Source organism: Gymnoscopelus microlampas (genome assembly GCF_963454915.1).
Source record: "Gymnoscopelus microlampas genome assembly, chromosome: 10".
In the NCBI taxonomy this organism is placed as follows: Eukaryota; Metazoa; Chordata; class Actinopteri; order Myctophiformes; family Myctophidae; genus Gymnoscopelus; species Gymnoscopelus microlampas.
Window position 1 is genome coordinate 46,183,448 of NC_139947.1, and position 16,651 is coordinate 46,200,098.

The 16,651-nt window shown below is 39.5% G+C and overlaps 1 protein-coding gene across 2 annotated transcripts in view; it reads left to right on the plus strand.

The window, feature by feature from the left end:
* Nucleotides 1–16,651, plus strand: part of pard6b (par-6 partitioning defective 6 homolog beta (C. elegans)) — a 30,939-nt gene that overhangs the window by 1,015 nt on the left and 13,273 nt on the right. For both annotated transcript variants that reach the window (XM_084069802.1, XM_084069801.1), the window contains exon 2: nucleotides 9,306–9,528. In XM_084069802.1, the coding sequence (XP_083925928.1) occupies nucleotides 9,306–9,528 (223 nt within the window). The remainder of the gene's footprint in view (nucleotides 1–9,305; nucleotides 9,529–16,651) is intronic.

Below are 16,651 nucleotides of genomic sequence, written 5' to 3' on the forward strand. Positions count from 1 at the left end.
GCCCAGCTTCCAGTGTTGGGAAAGTAACTAAGTACATTTACTCAAGTACTGTACTTAAGTACAATTTTGAGGTTCTTTGACTTTACTGGAGCATTTCCAGTTTTCAGTACGTTTACTTCTACTCCACTACATATCAGAGGCAACTATTGTACTTCTACCCCCCTACAATTATTTGAAAACTTTACTAGTTACTTTACAGATATACATTATTATATTATAAAACATTAACCACTTTAGCCCTATTTTCATACATAGGCTATTTGAAAATTGCCGATCTACAAGTAGATCTGCTATTTTCAAACATTTTATTACGTTTTGTACTTTAAGTATATTTTGATGCCATACTTTTTGTGCTTTTACTCAAGTGACATTTTGAACACATGCCCTTTTTTACTTGTAACAGAGTATCTTTATATTGTGGTATTGCTACTCTTACTTAAAGTAAAATATCTGAGTACTATCTTCCACCACTGCCAGCTTCGTATAGCTGCTCCACTTTGCGTGTTTTTGACTATAGATTTTTATGACTCTACAACGTTGAACTTCAGTCCTATAATCCCTGTCAAGTTTACATGAAGTTATTGGATAGTTGTGAGATTTTGTCTTATGATGGTGACACACCGCACCTGTCGTCCTCCTTCCTGCCTGCTTGGCCCGATGCTGTAGTACACCATAGATATGTAGTACACAGGTGTCCCGTATAGAGAGGTCCATGACGTGTTCATAATAATGGCGTCTTCTTTGGCCCGTGGCCAGTGGTGTGAAGTAACTAATTACATTTACTCAAGTACTGTACTTACGTACAATTTTGAGGACTTTTTTTACTTTACTGGAGTATTTCCAATTTTCAGTACTTTTACTTCTACTCCACTACATCTCAGAGGCAAATATTGTACTTTTTCTTTTTTACTCCATTGCAACTATTTGAAAACTTTAGTTACTAGTTACTTTGTTGATTTTGATTATTATTACAAAACATACATTAACCACTTCAGCCCTATATACATTCTCGGCCATTTGAAAATAGCCCATAGAGCTTGTAGATCTGCTATTTTTTATACATTTCATACATTTGAAAACTTGTGAAATGTGACTTTCTGCATAATGAGTGGCCTACTTTCTACTTTTGGTACTTTAAGTAGGCTACATTTTTTATACCAATACTTTTGTACTTTCACTCAAGTAAATTTAGAATTCCGGACTTGAACTTGTAACAGAGTATTTCTACATTGTGGTATTGATACTTTTACTTAAGTTAAACATGTAGGCCTAAGTACTTTTCCCACCACTGCCCGTGGCTTGATTACACAGACAAACGCACACAAACACGGGACGGTATACGAGCTCCAGGCCTCGCTTTGGAACTCTTTGCAGTGCTGCTTTTCAAGGAAAGCGACCTATTTTTCAGAAACCGTTATGGCTCAAATATTTACTGATATTAAGCTGCTGGCTAATAGTTGACATTATTTTTTGAAGAACATTCATTACTGAATTGTATTACTTTAACTTTACACCAGGTAATCCAAACCTTTTTGGAATCCCTCACCCAAATTGACTAATGTAGTCTCGAACTGGGACCCTCCCCAAGGTGATCCCCCTGGGATCACACATAAGTTAGAATATAGGCCTATCTATAGATATTGGTCGTATTGTCATGTGAGCTCCCCCCCCCCCTGTTGTTGAAAATATTTTTAATTAATACAGCTTGGCTCCTACTAATGGTTTAGATAACTGCTAGCTTGGCAATGAACAGATCATCCCTTGTCAATGCTGGGCAACAGTATCCACAACACTGTGTCTCTACACCAAAATAACATTACTATTGAGCCTGCAGTGACCTGTCCCATCAGAGCTGGAGTATGTGTGCAGTGATTGATCCAGCAGTTTTCAGATCCCATACAAACCTCCTCATCTGTTATTAATATTTATAAGCCATTAACGTGCAACTGTGTGTGTGTGTGTGTGTGTGTGTGTGTGTGTGTGTGTGTGTGTGTGTGTGTGCGTGTGCGTGTGCGTGCGTGCGTGCGTGCGTGCGTGCGTGCGTGCGTGCGTGTGTGTGTGTGGACACAACATACACAACATACACATGACATGCCCTTTGCATGCTAAACAGATCAGACTGTAGGGCTGGGCTGTTAAAGTAGGTTTTTTCCCTATCAACCAAATATATAAATATCGATACAGGGCGAAACATCACATCGATATTCATATAAGTATTAGAACATTTTCATAAAAGGCGATAAAGAAAAACCAGACTCAGGACACAGGCAGCCATGGATGTAACGAAAGTTTATTATATTCAGACAGAGAGAGTGGGAAGGTTACAGTATCACAGTGGTAGGCATCATCGGTCGTCGTCTCTCTCTGCCATTAAACAGAGAAAGCACTGGTCTTTAACAGCGTCCAGTAACATAAACATATGACATCATTGAAGATACATCAAGCGTCCAGCCCTTGGAGGTGTTGTCCTGCCATTGGTGGATAGTGATGAGTACGTCATCGTCAGATGAGGATGATGATGGTAGATGATGAAGATGGTGATGATGGTGTGAGTTTATCTTTGAACAAACAGCGTCGACATGTCTCGAACAACACGTTAGCCTCGGCTCTGACCTGTCTGGTCAGAGGTAACTTCGTGACACTGCGAGAAGGGTTATGCATTTGGAGTAGAACACCGAGATATGGTGTTCTTAAAACAATAGATAACCACAGAAAGGCCTGTAACTAATTTGACCTTGCATAGACAGAGACAGGAGAAATAGGGAGAATAGAGTACATGACAGAATTTAGGCCAAAATGACAGCATTATATTAATTTGACATTTAAAGCAGGTTTAAGACATTAGACAAATTATGATTAATCAAAATATTTCTATCAAGCCTACCTTTTCATCATGATTTGGATAGGGTCAAAGGGCAAGCTGATTGTACCTTGTGACATTATTCAAACCAAACCAGACACAGACAGGCTTACAGTGACTAAGTAAGGACACAGAGATTTCAAATGACCTAAAGGGCAAATGGATTGGAAGTACAAATATATTTTAAGGACTGTATAATTTAAATCGAATTGTAGATTAATAAACCTTACATTGTGACAAAGTGGCTTAATGCCTTTGAAAAAATAAATGGTTAGTTATGTATTTAATATATAGATATATATTATTAAAAAAATGTAAGGGGTTGTATAAGTTATTACAGATATTACTTTGAAAGGACTGTATATAATGGTTATTCATTCAATTAGGAAGTAAAACAGGGTTATATTTCATGAGATTTCGAGACACATACGACAAAGCTTTTCCCGGGTATTCTTTTGTTTAGTGGAGTCGTGTCTAGCTCTCCACCTGCAGCGTTCAGCAACAGCTGATTAACAATTCACATCTCCACCAACAAATAGTTTTATTATAATTCAAAAATCTCAGCTAATGTACCGTTCCAAAACAAATCTTCTTAATACGTTTGGATTTAATCGATTTTTTAGCACCTGTTATTGACCCATAGCCCGTTTTGGTTGATAGAGTGAGGGGAAATTGACCAGTCCGACAAGTTTTTGAAATTGGACTTTGACAAGACACCTACGTAACTGATCAAAGACGATTCTGGACAATTCAGATAAGAGAATTACCCCTCCTCGTGTTGAGCTGGTCCAGATACTTTAACAAGTTTTTAAGTATTTAAAATGAAACGGTACACTTCTGACCTGTATTTTTACTTTTTGGTAGTAGGGCTGTGTCTAGCCTTCCACCTGCGGCCTTTAGCAACAGTTGATTAACCATTCACATCCCCACTAACAAATAACTTTACTTTATTTAGGGAAAAACTCAGTGGAATGGCCCCAAAACCCAGGAAATACTCCCCGAATGTAATACCTCCTGATTGCATGTATATGGGGTTTATTTTGGTAGGAGGAATCATGTTAATGGATTAAGTAAGTACAACCTGAGTAAATACAAACTGTTTGTGTAATTTTCAAATGTTTTCAATCTAAGTATATTCAGCAAATCAAATCAATTATTCATCTACAAATCTCTCCCCTTGTCACATTCAATGGGTAATGGATGTGACATGGAAAAGAAACAAATCAGATTTAAACACAATGGGAACATGAAAATGTAAAAGAAAATATGGAAATATTTATTTGAGGTTCTATTCTGAAGGGTACATTCATTTCCACCGAGCTTAGGACAACTGTGAAAATGAATGACTCTTCACTGATTTATTCTTTTATCCTTCATCTAAACTAAAAACAAACAAATGCATTCCAGGATTCGTATCAATATGTAAATCAGTTGTGGGGTTGTACCCCACTTACCTCAAACTATTTACAGCGTAATACGAATTGGCCTGGAACGTGAGGCATACTGTGTTTTGTTCTGAAAATAGACAAACAACAAAAATGACAGTACAAAAGAAAACAAATAAAGAAATACATATATTCATATATCTATATACATATATATAATAATTTTAAACCTTCCATGACAAAATTAAAATAAACATATTCGTTGCGAAGAGTTAGAGCTAGATAAAGTACATCAAAATAAATTGAAAAGAAAACACAGACTTTGGAAAAAAATAAAATAGCAGATCTACAAGTTTAGTCAAAAATGATCAAATATCTTTAAAACTTTAAAATAATTCTTCTTATTCATCATTAAAATGTTTCCAGAGAATAGTATAAAGAATATTATAATATTGTAATGTATTTAATCTAATATTCACTGATAAGTATTGAATTCAATGGAATGTGTAGAAGTGACCCTGATAAGTATTGAATGTAATGGAATCTGTAGAAGTGACGTGGTAAAGTGACGTGACAGGGAAGCTGATACTTCCTGTTGAATGAATTCTGGGTAATTGAGTCAAATGGAGTGTAAGAGAGACCATTAAAGAAAACCAAAAAAAAATAGAACTTATTATTTAAGGTATATGTCTATATATATAGACATACCCATACATGAGGCGAGGGAGGGAACTAGAACGGTCAAAATATGGTTACAGAGGTCTGAGTTTAAGATATAAGTACTGCTTCTTGCAGCAATGGAACCACAGAAAATAATCAGCATTCCTGGGTTGAGTTTATTAGTCGACTTAGTCTGTCTAGCAGACGAATGAGCTCTTGTGATTGCTTAAATCAACCATTTTTATCGATTAATGGTCTACCACACGTACAATAATTTATGAAAAACATATCCCCGAAAATCAATAATTTGTGAATGCAAGTCGACCAATATTCATAATCCTACAGAGTAAAATAGATATATTAGTTCTCGTGACAAACATTAACACAAAATTAATTTACGCGAATGACGAGGGGTCGCACACTTATCTACACTTGATCCACCCTCCCCTGGTGTGAGACCAGCATAATGATTTATACATGTACCTAAAACGTTCTCATCGAACACCCAAAGTTTGGATCGGGGGTTATTCTAGATGATATGATCAGAGGTACACCATAAATCCATATACATATATACATACTCATACAAGTATCTATATATAAATAAATAACTGGAAATATTCAGAAATGAGAATATCCAGCTGCTTAGTCAAACACCAGTGTAAAAAAATATGGAGGATGTCCAGTACAGATCGCGTGCGGTTAACATAACCTTCTTACGTCATTATCCTACACTTTTCCATAGCACAAGAGGGCTGCTCCCACAAAAAATTACCCTGAGCATGTCAGTCAACAACTTGTCAACACATTAACAGCACAAAAGCAACTACGAGCAGCCTAAATGTTTACCGCGGGGAGGAAGGAAGAGAAAAAGAGAGAGAGAGAGAGATGGAGAGATGGAGAGAGAGAGAGATAGATATATAGTGAAATATTGTATTTTTAAGAACGTTTAGTCTAGAATCTATTTATGGCAGTGGATACGGGCGCTCTAACAGACTATAGTTAAAGTTTGACACGCTCAAAGCCCTGAAAAGATTCCCCGTTCAAAAAGTTTTGAAGAACGAAAATAAATGATGAGTTATATAAGTGACCGTCTAGACCATATATACAAAATATATATATACATTATATATATATACATTCAAGAATGTTTTTCATGAATTTAAGGGGGTTATAAAACATTTTAGTTTAAATCAAAATTAACAAAATAAAATTAAATCAAAATTAAGGAGTAGTCTGTTCATAAAGTCTTGTTTGTGTAACATAAATGAAACAATATTACAATTAAAAGAAAAAGATTTAACTCTTGAAACGTAATGTCTAATGATTATCACAATCCCTCTTTTGACCCGACATAAAAGTCAGGAAAATGAGCGATTTGACGATAAATGGTATCTTGCAGTTATACCTATATATACACACATACATACATATGCCTGTCGATATACATATACCCACAGATACAAAGAACTACTGGTATTTATATCCATACGTACGCATCCTGCAGGCATCAAGGTAGACCCATGCCGGGGTACACATACTGTACGTATGTATATATATACAAAAAAAACACAGATCTACGATCTATAAAAAATATCTGTATTTAGAAAAAGGTTCACCAAAAGATTCCTTGTAAGCGTTAATCTGATATAAAAGTTAGTGTTGTATTTTTAGCATGAATTCGTTTCGAGGGAGCGAGTTCTACAAGAATTTGTTTTGCATGCTACAGTAGATGACCCCGGAAACAAAAGCAACCGGGGTTTCGCATAAATCGCCCCGGAAGTATAAGCCCGCAATGATTTATGGGAAATGAAGTCATCTATCTAACGGCAGGCTACAAGGAAATGAATTATGGAGCGCAACCGAGAAAGAGATAATTTACTCTTCTTGCAGTCTCACCCACATTCATAAACATTCAAAGCATTCAAAGTATTTACAATTATCTGAATTTATGGAGCTTAAGGCAAAATATTTACTGGTTCAATGAATTAGAACAGAACAGAAGGTTCAAACGAAGGAATATAAAATGTATTATTATTAAGGCTTATTAAAAGCTCACTATATTAAATGGATTTAATCTACAGTGGTCAAAATAAAACCGGTCAAAGGTAAAAAATCTATATACGCTCACTCCCGCACCGGAGGTGGTGAGAGAAAGAGACAGATAAGATATAGTAATCAATACGAAATCCACCGAAACAGAACGTAGTAACAACAAGCAGTAACCAGTATATAACAAAAGGACTGACTTGTGAATTATACATGTAGGTAAGAAATCGCTGAAAGGACCTTAATAAATGACCACTAGATAAGAGAATTTATGAGACATTAGGAATGTCTTCCCAGGAATATAGGTGATAAAACATTTTTACTTGACTGACTCCCTGGCGGAGCTGTGTTAAACAGTAATTTAAAAACAGGCTTATAATTTATGAGACAAATCGTTCGGTAAAGACAATAAAATAAAATAAATAAAAAGGTATACTCATCAGATCAAGGTTTACATGGAGAAGTTACGTGGAGATCCCAATCACTGGACCATGGTAAAAATAAAAATAAAAAGATATACTCATCAAATCGATGGTTCAGGGATCCTGACCCCGATGGCTGGACCGTGTGGAATTTGAGACATGTCGAGAGTCAAGGGGCAAGTCCAAAGGTCCAGCGATCGCGTCCAGGTCCAAAACAAAATAAAATAAAATAAAAATGTGATACTGTTCAAAGATAACCTTCATCTGAATAGAAGTGATAAATCGTTACACCCAGGGCTGGTTCGTTTGATACGTATTAAAACATGGTCTGCCAGGGGAAGAGAGTCTGACCGTACAGTTCCGGTCAATAGCTCAGTTCCCCCCGTCCACCCTGTTTTAAACATATCCGGCTCGAAGGACCAATTGTTAAAGTAGGTTTTTTCCCTATCAACCAAATATATAGATATCGATACATGGCAGTACATCACATCGATATTCATATAAGTATTAGAACATTAGGACACAGGCAGCATATCTTGTATTCAGACAGAGAGAGTGGGAAGGTTACAGTATCACAGTGGTAGGCATCATCGGTCGTCGTCTCTCTCTGCCATTAAACAGAGAAAGCACTGGTCTTTAACAGCGTCCAGTAACATAAACATATGACATCATTGAAGATACATCAAGCGTCCAGCCCTTGGAGGTGTTGTCCTGCCATTGGTGGATAGTGATGAGTACGTCATCGTCAGATGAGGATGATGATGGTAGATGATGAAGATGGTGATGATGGTGTGAGTTTATCTTTGAACAAACAGCGTCGACATGTCTCGAACAACACGTTAGCCTCGGCTCTGACCTGTCTGGTCAGAGGTAACTTCGTGACACTGCGAGAAGGGTTATGCATTTGGAGTAGAACACCGAGATATGGTGTTCTTAAAACAATAGATAACCACAGAAAGGCCTGTAACTAATTTGACCTTGCATAGACAGAGACAGGAGAAATAGGGAGAATAGAGTACATGACAGAATTTAGGCCAAAATGACAGCATTATATTAATTTGACATTTAAAGCAGGTTTAAGACATTAGACAAATTATGATTAATCAAAATATTTCTATCATGGGCAATATGGATGTTATATCTATGTCTTGTATGAGAATAGATATTGTATATTGTGATTATGGCTGAAGTGTTGTCTTACTGTGTTTAATCACTTAAGCCATATTCTATACTTTTTCCCACATGTTTAAAAAAATAGACGCTCTACAAGCTATCACAACACGCTGTGAGCTTGTAGTTTGGCTATTTTTTCTATTTTTGAAAATGTTTTAAAAAAATGTAAAAGAAAATGTATATTATCCTCATAATACGATATTATCATCACATTATTGATATCGAGGTATTCGGTCAAAACGACAATATGGTGATATTTTATTTTGACGATATCGCCCATCCCTACTTACATTTCACTCTATATACACTCACACATACTGTACATAATTAGTACAACCAGGCTACATTTATAATTCATCATGTACAGCACACTATGTCAACAACTCCACATGGACGATAGCCTCATCCTTGCTGTAGTTTTGAAATAATTTCCGTAGGCTATCACCACACCACAATCTGTGAGATCTTGCGCATTGCAAGTTTAGCAAGACTATTGCATCTTATTACGAGTATATCTTAATCTTCTGTTTGTATGCATGTGTCATGCCCATCAGCTTAAACATTCTTTGAATTTTGTTTGTATACACTTGAGAGTACTTCTCTGTTGTGTTTGTATATATTTGTGTGTTAATCTGTGAGTGTGTGTATATATTTTGTATATCTGTGCGTCTGTGTGTGTGTGTGTGAGTGCAAGTGTGTACCATTAGTTGTCAGTTGTACTCGTTGTGTTCCTAAGTCTTGTTTTATCGCAAACAGTTTGGGGCGGAGTTCCGTCGATTCTCCCTGGACCGGTCGAAGCCTGGACGCTTTGATGAGTTCTACGGACTCCTGCAGCACGTGCACCGCATCCCCAATGTGGAGCTCCTGGTGGGCTACGCGGACGTGCACGGGGACCTGCTTCCCATCAACAATGATGACAACTACCACAAGGCCATCTCTGTGGCCAGCCCGCTGCTTAGGCTGTTCCTGCAGAGAAAAGGTAGGGAGGGAACAAGAATCTTGGTTGGGTAGCCTATGCTTTCTGTTTAGTTTATTATCACAAGGTGTCCAGTTTGCACTAAGCAGTTGTTTTGTCCACACAAGTTTTTATTGTAAACAAGCAGGTCTCCAAACACCCTATTTTCAATGTTCCTCTCTAGGCTGCTTTTGACCTGACTCAGTGTTGTATTGTAAGGTACTGTACTGTAGGCTCATCAGAGGGGGGCAGAGCTAGGTTATAAAGGAAAGAAATAGTTAAAACTGAGGTTTTACAAACATCCAAAACGTTCAATAGAACTGACGGACAAAACTGAATTTGCTAGACGACATAAAAAGGAAGGAATGTCAGTTTATCACCCTACCACTCCCAAAATGTGTTTGACTAGATTGGCTGGTTAAAAAATGTAACACTGTCTCTTTCCTGATAGGATAGGATATTTATAGGAGAAACAAAGCATTTCTTTGTTTAATTGCGTAGCTTCCACAGTGTCCTATTCTCTCTGATCATCATTTATTAGTTGCTCAGGAGGGGGTTGTGGTTCTATTAGGAGTCACCTTTTGGACAACAAGCGTGGCAGAGTGGTCACATGAGAACTGAGTGCTTACTATGTTGGTGACATTCAGTTTTAGAAATTAAAGGATAACTTAACATGGTGTGTACACAATCTTGTTACCGCTGTCTCCTCGCTTCCTCATTTTCAGGTTGTTACCCAGTTGCTGATTGTGATTTCCTTTTTTGATTGTTCGCATTTAGAGAAGTGCATCAATCGCTGTAGTTTTCCCCTCCAAACTATTGTCCTTTTTTGTTTTTATGTGACAGGCTGCTAATCTTTCTTCCATTTCAAGACAGTTGGACAATCAGTGTGGATCCTTTTACCCCAAATCATTTTGTGCTAATGATGCACTGAGTCCAACCTGTTGAAAGGCGGGAACGCCACTGGGTCTGCTGTGGTCTGTTGTGTTTAAGCTCATCTAGCTGTGCCATATGACCCTATAGAAGCTAAGCCACTTTGTCAGGAGGAGATTAGTGGGGTCACTCTGTAGCGCCGCGTGGGACTGTGTTTCAATTACACGCTCCAGACACTAGCCCCATGCTGGGGCTCACTGCCGCTCACCACACACATACACAAATACACGCACGATGCAGGCATCTTGCACGCTAAGGCAGACAATGACGTACACAAAACACACATCACCATGCGTACACTGAAAATATACACACACACACACACACACACACACACACGCACACGCACACGCACACGCACACGCACACGCACACACACACACACACACACACACACACGTCACACGCAGGAAAGCAGCCACAGCCCCCTGCAGACCCCCTTGCGCCCAGCCCCTAATTGCCCTCTCTGTCTCCCCCAACCCCCTTTACCAAACTGCTAAGCGGGCCAGTTGGTCCCAGCTTAAATCAGCCTGCAGTACATGGATGCAGCAAATTTGCAGCGTATGGACCATGTATTATCTATCTGCAGTCAGTCTATCTATATATCAACAGCAGAGTTAATAGCTCCACATTTCTACTGCAGGGACAAATTGGGTTTGCCAGGCCAGGGGCCAACTCCAAAATGCTTTTAACAACAGGATGGAGAGCGTGGTTTGTTTATTTGGAAAGTGTCTTGCTGCTGACACATCGTCTCTCTGTCTCTCGGCAATGTGATGCCAAAGGAATGATGGGGATGTTGTTTCGGAAAATAATGAGAGAGCCAGTGGCTGTCTCAATTGTGTCTGTGGTGAAAATTAGGCTGATGACTGTAACACCAGGCTAGCCCCTCCTCATTTAACCCTATTATGTCCATACTGTATTTACAGCCGCAAGGCCCCAGGATATTGATTGATTTAATACTTTATTAACAAGATTGTTAACAGCACAGGTAGTACAGTCAAAGGTTACGCTAAAAGAAGATCACAAAAAGCCCCAGGTTTGTTTCCATTGTGGTCCATTGTACTCAATTCTTCAGTATTACATACAATACAATACAATACATTTCGGTAGAAAACTCTGTCGCATCAAAAGGTATTTTTACAGAGATCGATGGAGGCGGGGGGGTAGAGGATGCTACTACCAAGGTGTATAGTTCTGGACTGTCAGTTCAACTGTCATTCACCACTAAGTGGCTGGGTTTGATTCCTTGCTCAATTTAGAGACGTTGAGGTGAGGGAGAGTGAGTGGGTAACAAGTGAAATCAAAGTTAATCTATACACATTACGTCCAATGGACACAATATAAAAAACTATCACATCTTTCCTCTGTTAAGTTTTTTTTCTTCCATTGTCCAGTAGTTCATAAATGTTAACATTAGGCTGTGTGATTGTCTGAGTGTCTTAACGTTTAGTGTGATGCGAGCGGTCATCGTTGCATAAGAGCGGAGCAGGGCTTGAGACGGGCCAGGGTGTTTTGTGCCTTCTTACTTGGCCTGTGTGGATGGAATGCTGCAGTGAAATCTCATGATCATCCCAGGCGGAATGTGTTTACAGTTCATAAAGGCCATGCTTAAGATTAGCCGTCATCGTAGCTAACGTACCACGTAATGATCATTTCAAGTAATAATCATATTTTGCATGTCTGAACAGTGCCCTTCTTCACATAGGCTATATATCACAAGGTTATTTTGTTACTTGATGGCATTGTATATATATGTGTGGAAGGTTGAATATAGCCCAAGTATTCTGCTCTCTGTGTGTTTTGTTTCATTCAGTGTTTTATTCAACAGCGTGCAGACTGCAGAGGCATGAATGGACGGTAGGCCATGAGTGTCACGTCTGTCGTTGAATTGTCATGGTCTGTTTCTTGAATAATGCCCGCATTGTCAACGTTTACGCTTCAACGCTACATCACTGGCCAGCTAATAATGTCGTATTGTTCAATGCTGACGGTGTGTGAGTGTGTATCTGAGTGTGGGCTGACTGGGTTCTCTGAGGGTTTGTCTGTATGGTTTTGTATGTTATGTCATAGTTTCAGTCATAGTCGCACACAGTTGTATTTTCCAGGGGGAAAAATCCTCATCTCTGTGTGTCGTTCTTGAACAATGTGTTGGATGACTATTGAGAACCGTCAGTGAGGTGGCTCCTGTTTACTTGTTGCCATGGCAGCATTGAAGAGGCCTGTTCATAGGTGGATTAACAGCTCTGGAGGTTCTTTTGGGGGCTGATGGGAGCCGCAAAGCATTCTGGGAAGATTACCACGACCACTCAGGCTCAAGCGGGAGACAAATGCATGAATTCAGCTACCACTACCAGTTTAGCCATTTGTACTGATTCTGACCTAGCTGTAGTGTTCTGGCTGGTCCATTGTTGTAATGGTGACGTATCCACTCTCAGCCAGCCCAAACGAAAGCATTATATATTATGCTGATCAAAGATCGAACATGTCCTACACAGGTGAGGTGAAGAAGGCCGTTTGCTGGTTCTTCCCACTAAAAAGCTCTCATGACACAGAAACTACTCTGTTTGTGTTAATGTTGGGAATAACCTTGTGAATGTTGCTGTCACCCATCCACTACGGAGAAGATACTGTTTATTGAGTGATGTGGGTTTCAATCAGCAGGCTGGTTCCAGCAAAGAGTAGGTTTTGTCTAAAGAGCTGTGTGGAAGTGCTGACATTCATTTATATTAGTATTGAATATCAATATATTCATATCAAATGGAACAAAAATCTTTGAAATGATGCTTGTGAAGTAGTACATAAATATACACTTAAACGATGGTTGTCTTTAAAATTGGTCTTTGACATTTTATGATCTTTGGTTATTTTAGGAAAGTGTAAATGAATCGTAATTCTTGGTACATTGAATATGCTCAGCTCATCACAAGGCTTTTTCTTGCATTTCAAAGAAGAAAAGAAAACTATGTAACTCTATCATGGCCCTTGTGGCAACTTTGTCTCAGGATATTTATGGCGAGTGAGTCACCCCTGAAGGCCTTTGCACTTACGTTCTGACAAAGAAAAGTGCTGTGCGTCAGCAGGTCACTGTGGTGGAAACTGTTTCAGGTTTTGTCTTTTGGTTTCATACTTCTGACTGACTGGGAAATCGGTGCACCACTCAGGTGTCTGCAGGTATATTTGATTAGTTGATGCCTTGACGGCATGCTTGTGAGTGGAGTATTTCATGGGTATGCGACGTACGTGTGGACGTGACATCATGTTTGTCTATGTCAGTCAACCAGTACATTTCATATCATTGCTATCAGGCAGAAACCTTGTATCTCCATAATAAATGTTTTATTCATAAATTAATAACCCTATTTATATTGATATTTTGTTGTATGACAGTGTCATGCAAAAGTAGCAAAAATAGCAGATCTACAAGCTCAGCTTGCTATTTAGACTATTTTGGTAAAAACTATTTAACATTTGCCTATAATGACATGCCCAAAATAGAGACACCAGGATGAAAGTGTTTAGGTCTGTCTGTGGGTTTTATAAATATTTAACCAATGAAAAGTATTAACAAGAGCCTAAAGACATTGGATCCACTGGAACACAGGTTCTATTTTTCATTCCCTGAAAAGTAACGGTTTTAAACATACAAGGTTTTAGACATACAAGGTTTCCACACGACAGCAACGATAACATATGCACAACACATACAGTATACAATACATAAATACACCCTGTTTCCAGGATTCCATCCAGTGGCACCTGTAGCACGGAATCTCTCTCTCTGGGTGTGAATGTGTATTCGGCACCCTCAGCTCACACAGTTTCAACCTGAGTAGCTCATAAATCTTCAGGAGGGAGGGAGAGAAAGGTAGAGATGGGGAAATAATGTGTGTGCGTGTGTGTGTGTGTGTGTGTGTGTGTGTGTGTGCGTGCGTGCGTGCGTGCGTGTGTGTCTCTCTCCCAACCGGGACTGCCTGAGTAATTAGTAACCACTGCATGAGTCATCCAGTCAGAGAATAGAGATAGTATAGTACAGGACAGTTCATATAGCAAGCAACAGAGCATGAAAATAAGCACTGGGTCTTTGGAATGGATAGATACTGTATAATATAGTATTAGTCAGAGATAGCGCGATACAGAAGGAGAGAAACATTTACAGTCGTACTTCTTATGTTTTCATTCAAATGTCAAGTGAACTGCAAATGTCACATTTTTAGTATTTTGGTGTATTTTGGTGTATGACACATGTCATTCATGTACTTCCATCAGTATTTAATGCATTAATTAAAAAACAAACTTGTTTCTACCTCAAGCGATTGTGAAATCATTTGTATTGAGATGCTATTTGGAGGGAGACGGAGAGAAGTACCTGATTCAGAACGGGCCACAGCATTGTGCATAACACTCGCACAGGCAGACAAGGAATATGAAAGAGAGCCAGAAAAGAAAATTGAGAGAATAAATCAAAGTGAGAATGTCAGACATGACACTAGGATGAAGTAGGGCTCTGTTGGAAAGAGAGAGACGATGAAAGCAGAGATGACAGTGGAGGAGAGATGGCATACAAGGTGGGAAGAGTTCAGATAAAAGACCCCAGAGTGACATTTTTCCACATGGAGGCCCTCAGGCCCATCTTCTCGCTTAGTTGAGACAGTTAGCAAAAAGATAATTCTGCATCTGTTTTTGATTAATTAGTATCAGATTGTTTTTCTATTTCAATTCATTTACATGAACTTTTAAAACCGTACGACTCTAGTAATCTGCCCCAGTTACTGTACGAATGGTAAGATGAAGTGAAGGGATGGGGATTGGGGAGGGGGAGCACTCCTTGGGCCTAATAACATAGAGATGGAAGGATGAAAGAGGGAGGACAGAGAGAACGGGTAGCATTAAGGAAGGGAGAATGTACCAGGCATTGTTTAGACAAGACGTATAATGAGAGAGAGAGGAGGAGAATGGAGAAGAGGGGAGTAGTGTATGAGTGCGATAGGAATGCAGAGAGAGAGAGAGGGGGAGAGGAGCATTGCGGGATGGGGGGGATAGTATTAGTTAAGGAGGAATGCAGAGTGAGTGAGGCCCTAGCTGAGAGAGAGAGAGAGATGGAGGGGGCTGGCTGGGTGGAATGTAGCCAGGCTCTGATCACCTCTGCTGGCTAGATTAGACAGGACAGCAGGCCTGACCGGCGCTGCCCACTAGAGAGGCTGGTCTGCATTAATGGGAATGAGAGTGTGTGTGTGTGTGTGTGTGTGTGTGTGTGGGGGGGGGGGGGGGGGGGGGGGGCACAGAGACAGGATGAGTGAATGAGATAACAGGATATGGTGAAAATAGAGGGAAAGTGGAAGGGAAGATATTTAGGAAAATGCAGAGCATGAGGGGATGGGTCCTAGTCGGAGGTGGACCAGTCGAACTCAGCCCTGCAGAACCCCAGAGGACTCGGCTGGACTCACTGGCCTTGGACTGGTGAGGAACCAGGCATCCATTATACTATAGAATCTGTCCAAAAGCAGAGGGGCCTGTGGTCGGCCGAGAGTGATGAGAGGCAAAGGGAGGGACAGAGGTACTCTAGGTACAGTAGGTACGCTGAAAATGAAACAATAAACTCAAGGGTGTGAGTACGCGTGAGAAACAGACAGAGAGATGGTTCTGTGGACTGGGTTGATGGAGAGGAGCTGGTTACCAAGCAAGAGAAAGTGTGATGGTTTCACTTCAGGTATTCTGTAGCGTTTCCAGTCCACGTTCCAAATTTAGTTGAATTCAAAGTGTCATCCTCACACCCAATACCACCGAAATATAACTTGTGCAGTTTCAGCAGGGATGTGAACATTTTAACTTCATTTAATTTAAACATCATTTCTATCACGATACAATGAGCCAGCAGTAATAAGCCTATTGCCCATTGTGGAACCGACACATATTTATGGAAATTACATTTTATTAGAAGGAAGCACTTCAGTTTTATTGGCTGTTATTCTGGTGGAAGGGCATGATTATATTGCTTTCATTTACGCTCGGTAGGAAAAAAAATCTTGCTGTGTATCAAATTAGATATACTGTGTCTTTTTCTTACCTCAGGGTTTGGCATCACAGTAAAAATTGATATAAGGCTGATAACTGATAGTCATTTCTGTGTGTCTCTGACTCTGAGCATTCCTTTCCACAGTAAATACTAGCTAGCAACACACTGTAGCCAGCGGGTTCTGACACACACACACACACACAC